Below are 9,447 nucleotides of genomic sequence, written 5' to 3'. Positions count from 1 at the left end.
CATCATTTCTGACCTCTCCCATCAGTAGCAACTGCTAAAGGAGCTTCATAGCTTTAAACAAGAACGTGGACAAGCGATTTTTTATTTCTTGCTTAGATAAAAATTATTTGAGATCAATTGACTTCTTGTGAGCTTATTCTTAAGGATACTATTGATGCTAAGGCATATGAGGATTATCGCAACCGAACACGTCTCATACAGTCTCTCATGGTACTTATTGATGACTATGAGCCGGTTAGAGCTTTTCTTCTTCATCAGAATCCCTTGCCTAGTCTTGAAGATGCCCTTTCTCGTATTATGTATGAAGAAACGCGCATAGGGTTGACTCGCTCAAAGAGTGAAATTGCTTTTGTAGCCATAGACAGAAAGAGTAAATTTTATCGAAACTATAATCATTCTAGTCACCTACTCCCAGACTGTCCCTCTATTAAATGTCGAAAATGCAAGCAAAAAGATCACATTAGCTCTAATTATCCAAAACTGTTCAGCTATTAATGCAAACTCTTAGGACACTTGATTACAACCTGTCCAACTCGCTCACAATATCTAGATTAGAATAAGTATCATTCTCATCCCAACTTCTTCAAGAACGTGCCTGCTTCTACTGCTGATGCTGCTAATGAATTTACCAACTCTGTTTCTCTCAACTTGCCTTTTGACTCTCCATCCGATATGGAGTTTCTTCTTAAACAACTTCTCTCCTTTTCTGGTAATACTCCTACTACTCTTTTCACTTCTCCAAGTAATTATAAATGGTATTTTGATTCTGGTAGCTTTAATCACATGTCTCTTTTGTGTCATCTTTTTTCGTCTTTGTTTACCACTACAACTACATCTTCTGTCAACACTGCTAACAATTCCTTCTTATATACGACACATAAGGGTTTCATTTCATAGTCAAATCTTAATCTTTCCAATACTTATTCCTAAATTAAACTTTAATTTTATCTTTGTTGGTCAACTTGTTGATCTTAGTTTTGATATCAATTTTTTTACTTCTGGTTGTCGTGTAAAGGATCATCGGAAAAATGATCATCGGAACTGAATGTAAGGTCGAAAGATTGTTTGAGATCGAGAATCTTCATGTTCTTTCTACGTCAAATCTTTGTGCTGTTTCTTTTTCATCTACACTTGTGGCATCACCGTCTTGCCCACATCTCCTTAAGAGACGTTTAGGTCAAGTTAATAATGAATCTTTTAATTACATTTCTTGTCAAACTGCAAAACAATTAGCTTTATTTTTTCATAATAATTCATCTATTTCTTTTTTTCTTTTGATTTTATCTATTTTGATGTTTGGGGTATCACTCCCACAACTTCTATAAGAGAGATTTAATATTTTGTAGCATTTATTGATAATTATTCATATTTTAATTGAATTTATTTAATTACTAATCATCATATGGAACATATAACAGAACATAAAATTGTATCCAACTTGAGACTCTCGGATGTTAAAATACCCAAATAGTGTATTTTGGTCAGGGTGGTCCAAAGGACCACCAATGCCCACAACCGCTTTTTGGGTCTCAATATTGTCACCATAAACCATCCATTGGGATGATGAAGCACACTCTAGTGGGTTCTCATCCGAGAACTCAATCTCCAATGGGACACCTTGGGGGACTATTTTGCCGGGGGTGTTTGCCCATTCCGGTATGTTGAACTTCACCGGAGAACCAAACATTAAACCCGTGGTGTATGCGACAGAAACTGGGCACGTTGAGTTCCCAGTTTTGCCGTGTATAAGTCCGCCGCCATGTGGGGTTGGGTTTCCAGGTGTAAGTTGCCGAATTTGGTAAGGGATACCGGTGACAACGTCGTTGCCATGAATGTCCTTCACAGGTATAAAAACAGTCTGTGAGTAGGCTAAAGGAAAGGCTAAGAGGAGGAGGAAAGAAAGGGTAAGTAGTGATGCTACTGCTTGTTTCTTCATGGTGATGAATCTATGCAAACTCTCAATAATTGAAGATTTGATGGTGTTTGTAGCAATTGAAGTTTTGGTTTGTGTGTTTTGGAGCCTGCTAGCTAAGCTCTATTTATAGATGCATGTCCACCTAGGGTTACTTCATTGAACTTTTTTTTAAATTACTAGATGTATGTTAAAATTAGTCGTTAAAATTAATTATTATATATTTATGTGTAAATATTTATATAATTTAATTTATTTTTAATATATATTTTATAATAATTAATTTTAATGACTTATTTTAATTAGTAATTAATACGATTGAACACTACAAGAAAGTTTTAAAATAGCGATCGATTTTAGCGACCAACAAAATCGGTCACTATTAACAACTGATTTCATCAGCGATTGATTTAGCGACCGAAAAGTTGGTCGTTAATTAGCGACCAATTTAGAGATGGAAAATTTGGTCACCATTTAGCGACCGATATTTTGGTGAGGAGTTTTGTGGCCTTGATAAAAAATCGGCCGCTAACGGTTAACGACCGAAGTTGGTCGCTATTTTTTAATTAGCGACCAAAATTTTAACGACTAGCAGAATCGATCGCTAAATCGGTCACTATTCTGATAATTTCTTGTAGTGGAATAATTAACTTCATCTCCCTCACAACAATTCATCATCACTTTGCATTTGCATTTTCTCTACAATTTTATGCGTACGTAACTTTTGATAAAGTGATAAACTTTTCCCACCTTAGTTATAAGTTGATTAAATAATGATTTAGGCCACCAAGCCACCAAGAGACCGACATGCATACATGATACATACATGTAACTTGGTGTACGTGTCTATTTCTCTTTTCAGCTTTTAATAAATAACATTTGCTAATTGTTATTACTTTAATTAGTAAATTAATATTGGTTTAATTACTATGTTGGTCTTTATAGTTTTACAAAATTTTTAATTAGATCTTTATACTTTTTTTTTCTTTTAATTAGGTTCTTGTACTAATTTTTTTTTAATTAGGTCCCTCTTGATAGTAATTGACTTAATTGTTTAGGGACCCAACTAAAAAAAAATTAATGCAGGGACTTAAATAAAAAGAAAAACAATGTAGAGACTAAATTGAAAAAAAAATAGTGCAGGGACCCAATTAAAAAAAAAAAAGTATAGAGACCTAATTGAAAATTTTGCAAAACTATAAAAACCAACATAATAATTAAACCATTAATATTCGACTAAGTTAAAAGATAATGTTTAATAATCAGCACATGAGAGAACATGTCTTCATCACATATAATATTACATAAGGTTGCGTTTGTTTTTTAAAATAGAATAAGATAAAATGCTGAGAATAAGACATAAAGGATAAAAATATAAAATTTTGTATTTTTATATTTTGTTTAGTAATAAACTAAAATAAATTATAAAAATTTAATTTATTCTCATTTTTTCGTTCAAAAATTTTGAGAGGAAAAATATAATAATAAAAAAATATAATTATAAAAAATAATAAGAATAATAAAAAAATAAAAAATAAGTCGTGTCTCTTATTAGTATCTATGTGTCCTTCCTGTTAGGATGGATACAAAATACACTAATTCAATATTTTTAGACACTAGGAGTGTTCGCGGTGTGGTTTGGTTTGGTTTTTGAGAGAAAGGTCATCCAATCTGATCGTCTAATTAAACTGCGGTTCGGTTTGGTTTGGTTTTTTTATTGAGACCATCCGAACCAAACCAAACAAATTAAAATTGGTTTGGTTTGGTTTGGTTTATTCCATTTTTTCAATCAATTAAAAAAAAAACACTACCATGCTATTTCACAAAGTCTTATACATTGAAATCGACAAACACAAATACACTATAGATAACGAAGCCTTGATCCAATGAAATTTAATGACAAAAGAAATTCAAATATGATAATTAAAGAAGTTTAAAAGTTCAATAGTCAACACAACTGAAAATAAAAATAAATTTCTATTAAAAGATAGCCAAGTTATGATGTCTTCTCCAACAAAACAGCTAAACTCCTTAACACAAACCAACTTGAAATAAAAAAGTAGTTTTAGTTATACATTCTAATAATAAAGAGAACAATTCATACCATAACAAGATGTACTCAATCAAACTCAAACACCAGAATCTTTTTCATTAGGATAATAGGATTAGGAGTGCGTACAACTTCTATAAAATATATAAAACAAGAAACAATCACAACAAATAATATATATAAACAAAAACTAGATTAAAATAAAGAAAATTATAAATCGAAGTTTAACCATACCTGTAACACCCTAACTACCAAAGCTCACGCTTCCGGCTGCGCGACTCTGATAGGTCGGACATTACGACGACACTTATCTTATTTAATACTAAAATATGAGCCTGTTTGAAACTTTAAACCGCAATACCGCTCCCAAAAACTTTCATCCGATAACATATGTCCATAAATACCATACAACTTACAAAACTCATAAAGAGTACATCCATATATATACAAAAATATATATAAATAATATTACAAACATAATCCAATACAATTCCTATCCCTCTTACAGAATATCTCAAGATAAAGGCGAGGGTACAAATAATAGTCTAAAGCAATACAGAGCATTTCAACCACAACTAAAAGAACTCTTCGTAACTTCTGCGCCCATATCCTGAAAGGGGAAAAATGTAGGGGGTGAGAACATCATCCTCGAAAGGGTTCTCAGAAGAGGGTTTTTGGGAATTACTGTAATAGGATACATGAAGATAAACCGTACCAGTGATTAATAACCTTCTTATGCCTCTTTTCAAAAACACGGTTTTCAATAAAAGTAAAGTAAAAAATCTTTACTGAAAGAGGAGCCATTCAATTCTCAAAACTCAAAAGCCTTTCAAAACGGTTTATCTATGCGGAACCAAAATAGCCTTTCATGATTTTATTCCAAACCAGAAACACAAAACCGAAATCAACCATCAGTTCATCTCTTTCCAACCATGGCCCTAGGCCCAAACAATCCAACCAACAACCAGTCACCACAAACCCAACAGAGTCCCAGATGCAAACACAGATAGGAAGTTCAAGCACAAACAAACAGTTATTACAAGTAGAACAGTTAGCAATTAATCACAAAGGCAAACCAAGTACAATATGCACACCCAAACAATGTCACATAGATGCATATGATGCATGCCTGTCCTAGTGGCTTTTAGGGTTAGGGTTTCATTTTCAAAAATTAAGATTAGGGGTAAAATGGTAATTTCAAATGAAATTAGAGATAATATAGTAATTAGAAATAAATTCTAGTCCAACAATAATAATGTATAAAAATACTATTTGCTCCTCTATTTTTACAAATTACTTTCAATAAAATGCCCAAATCAAATAATTAGAAATAATATACTTAATTTCTTCATTTTTCCAAAATAGCAGTAATAATATTTAAATATTACTTATCTAATCCAAATCTTATAAAATCCTTATTATTTCATAACTATCAACCTTATACTTTAAATATAGAAAATAATCCAATAATTATAAAATTGGATAATAATCATAACTTATCTCAAATCCAACAAATCAAAACTTGCCTTAATTATCTTTAATAAAATAATCTCTGAAATTAAGGCTATAAATAATTGTAGGATTTGAGACTTGATCATAATAAGACTTTTCAAAGATTCTGGGCCTTACAATACCTAATTCCAGCTTCTCCAATTCCTCGATGAGTTCTTCAAGAACAAGTTTTGGAGAATTTCTGAACCAAATTTGTGTACAAATTAATGCTTCAGCTGTCATCAGAGTTAGAGGACTCCTATAATTATTCAACACCCTTCTTCTAGTACTAAATGCCTTGCATTCTCCCAATCCTCAGACTTAGGGATCCCACCAGCTATCATAGCATATTTAGAATCTCTCTCCCCGAATCGTTTAAATGTCTTTTGAAATTTCAAAGCACTTTCAAGCATTAAAAAGGTAAAATTTCACCTGGTAGGAACATCTAAATGTACAATGCCTTTTTCTAGAATCTTAGCTTCCTTAATCATAGTTCAAATTTTGCACAGATGACCAACAATCAGTTGTCAAACAAACATTTTAATTTGGTTGATTAAAAACAGACTTCAACTTAATTCTTTCATTCAAATAAAGCTTCCAACAATCCCTAGCAACTGTGAGGCTTCCAGGAATTGGAAATTTGGGTTGCAAACAACTCGTATAGTAACGAAAATCCTCCCACTCAACATGCGAAAAGACAATTCATCCACAATAATCATTCTAGCAAGTGTTCGTCTACAAAGATCAACATCAAATGACATGGCAGAAAGTGAACTATCTATCCCTTTCCTATCATCTTTTTATCACATCTTGAAAACAAAGAATCTTTTGGGTAGGATCTAATGCCTCCTTTAAAAATTTTTTGCATTGCGACAACAAGTAATTTTTTATGTTACTGGTGCCATTTTTATGTGTATGACAAGCATAACTAGCCCCACACCAATTGCATTTAGCTTTAGGGTGTTGTGGATTACTAGTTTCATCTTTAGTAAAGTGATCCCATGTCCAAGACCTAGGTCTACAAGGCTTTCTCTTACCTTCGTCGATCTCAGTTTCAGTGGTGTCATCAACAGGAGCTTCTTCAACAGCCCGCCTTTTCTCTCGACCTCTACTAGCAAGCTTTCTTGTGTTTCTACGAGGAGCTGGCACAACAGGCAATGCAGTCGGAGATCTGATGCTTGTTGATTCATTCGGAAGATGAACTGGCAACAATCTGGTGTCACCCATATTCTCACTTGAATTGACATCAAACTGCATAAACAAATACATTAAACAACAAAATCAATTTACAAGTAATTTACAAAATCATTAAACAACCAGCAACAATACCAACAATAAAGTAAGTCAACAAAAGTAATTCGACAATATCCTGTTTCTCATGACATATACTAAATCATTAGATACAATGATGGAGGTAATTTAATACTTCAAATCTGCTTCCATTTTCTCATTATTCAAATTTAGCTTACTATACTGATTTCAATCTAACCCTATCAAGATCCATAACCTCCAACACTTGATAAATCATACTAAATCACTTTAAAAGTAATTCAGTAATTCAACAGAATAGCAAAACAAAACACAACAGAAGCAATTTCAGTCATTCAACAGAACAAAACAAACCAGAAGCAGTTGAAGTAATTGGAAATGAAGTAATGAACAACAAACAGAACAACAATTTCAGTCAAGTTACATTCCTGGCTCGGTGGCTCAGGCTCCATATATGACTTGAAATGGTGCTTTGTGCCCGCGGGGTGAGTGGGTGGTGTCGGGTGCGATTTGCAAGGATGGAGCTGGGTGGCAGGTGCTCTGTGCTACTGTTGGGTGCGACTTGCGAGGGTGGTGCTGGGTTGATGGGGGCTGGGCGCTGGCTGTGGCTAGTTGTGTGCTGAGACCTAGGGAGAGAGCGGCTAGGTTTTGTACTTTGTTTGGGGGTGGGGCTTAGGGGTTACTGGGGTAGGCTAGGTTACGTTCATTTTGGGAGGGGGGTTTGTTTTTTTAGGGTTTTTCACCTTACCGGTTCGGTTCAGTATAGTTGGGATTTTCATTGTCAGAATCAAAAACCGAACTGAACCGCAATAAAAACAGCAAAACATGTTTTTGTTTGGTTTTCGGTTTTTTTGGTTCGGTTAGTTAGTTTAGTTCGATCCGGATCGGTTTTGAACACCCCTACTAGACATAATGTCTTTATCTACATCTCATCTGTCAAATACAATTTTTGTGTCTCAGTGTCTTTGTTTCAGTGTTTCTGTCTCAGTGTCCTATCTCTATAAACAAATGGGGGTATAATATACCATTATTAAGGTGTTTCCCTTTCCCTAGATAAACCATGTATTTATGCTGGATCTTGCATTAAGCAGTTGTCTTCACTAATAACTGCTCTCGTTCTATTCTATCATTAATTAATTAACTATGAATTAATTTTATTTTAGTCCAATGATTCATAAAAAAAAAGTTACTTAGGCTAGGCCTCAATGTCAAGTGATCCATGCATATACATTAATAAAAAATTGGTTGTCTTAGTTCTTATACAGAAATATATTTTAATTATTGATAATTAGACTAATTTACAATATTTATGTTTTATGAAAAAGAAAATATGAACTAATATTATTACTTGGGTATTTCACATAAATAAATCAATATTAATCCAATATTACGCAGATCACCGAAAATGAAAAACGTAATATGAATCACCCCAATCACATCTCTATGCAAATCGAAACAGATAGACTAGATTTACGTCTCTACATAAATCGAAACAGGGGTGTTCGATTTATACATTTTTCCATGCTTTCCTAGTAAATCTAATGAGACTGTTTCGATTATACATGCATGCATGGTATCCTACTAAATCTAAACACACTGTTTCGATTTAGCCTTCAATTCCCCATAGTAATTTGAAATAAACTGTCTTGATTTATGCACGCTGGAAAGCCCATAGTAATTCAGCTCTCCCTGTTTCAAATTACCCAAGGTTTTGTGCTCATGGTAATTCGAATGAGCCTAATTAGATTTATTAGGAGGATCCCTATAAATAGAGTTTGAATTGGACTCATTCAAACCACATTCCAAAACACCGCCCCACCAAATCCTCAGCCCAGATACTCCAACCTTTAAAAATTAATGTGATGGAGGATAATCCAGACCGTCTTTATCGTTTGGACGGAGTTGCCCATATTGCTGGTGTCATCAATGAAGAGGTTAGTGTATACATTTTTTTTTTTCAAAAATATTATTAAATATTTTACGTTAATGTTATTTTGTCTCTTTTAATGATGGTCGTTATTACAATTGTTAAACTAGATAGAGTGGTTAGACTAGTGACTTAATAATCTATAAAGGTTTGACCGAGCAAGTTCTAATTTGGATAGTCGTTACAAATAAGTAGAAGAATATGAGTAGTGAAGATAATGTATAGTGAAACTTAGTTAGAGTAAGACTAGTCAATGGAATCGATGTTGTGAATTGGGTTGTTAGTAAAAATGTTTTATTATTATTAAACTTATTTTTGTTAGGCCCAATTTGATGAATAGATAAATTTATTTTGCGTTTGTACTTGTTACATTATTTGGTTGTGTTTATGGCATTATTTCGATTAAGAGATGCATTAGTTGATGTTGTTATGTAAATATATTTTGATGTGGTCGTAGGAGACAATTTGTTATGTTGTTTATGCAGCCTCACCAATGTATCGGTAGCATGAGACGATAGCAGGGTATGCGCTTGGATGAAAGGATCGTTCTGTATTTGTAGATGACCGGTTTATACCATCTTGCGAGGTTGAATGAGACTTGGTTTAAGTTGGACGAGCCGTTGGTGAGTGCATTCATGGAAAGATGGAATCCGGAGATGCACACATTTCATATACTGTTCAAGGAGTGCACAATTATACTGCAGGATGTGGCGTACCAGTTAGAGCTCCCGATCGATGGACAGTACATCAGTGGATGCCTGTCGGAGTTTGAGCGATACATCGAGGGCAGTCGTCCAG

At 33.7% G+C, this 9,447-nt stretch overlaps 1 protein-coding gene across 1 annotated transcript; it reads right to left on the bottom strand.

The window, feature by feature from the left end:
* LOC107621086 (kunitz-type trypsin inhibitor-like 1 protein) lies at positions 1,385–2,031 on the bottom strand. The gene has a single exon (XM_016323133.2). It carries the CDS (start codon positions 1,934–1,936, stop codon positions 1,385–1,387), a length of 552 nt encoding a protein of 183 aa, XP_016178619.1. The 5' UTR covers positions 1,937–2,031.

The sequence above is a fragment of the Arachis ipaensis genome, chromosome B10, assembly GCF_000816755.2.
Source record: "Arachis ipaensis cultivar K30076 chromosome B10, Araip1.1, whole genome shotgun sequence".
NCBI lineage: Eukaryota > Viridiplantae > Streptophyta > Magnoliopsida > Fabales > Fabaceae > Arachis > Arachis ipaensis.
Note: the sequence above shows the minus strand (reverse complement) of the source record. Positions and strands in the feature narration are given on the sequence as shown.

Excerpts from the sequence above, each read along its gene's own strand:
- LOC107621086 (XM_016323133.2), bottom strand. The coding sequence starts at position 1,936 with ATGAAGAAACAAGCAGTAGCATCACTACTTACCCTTTCTTTCCTCCTC.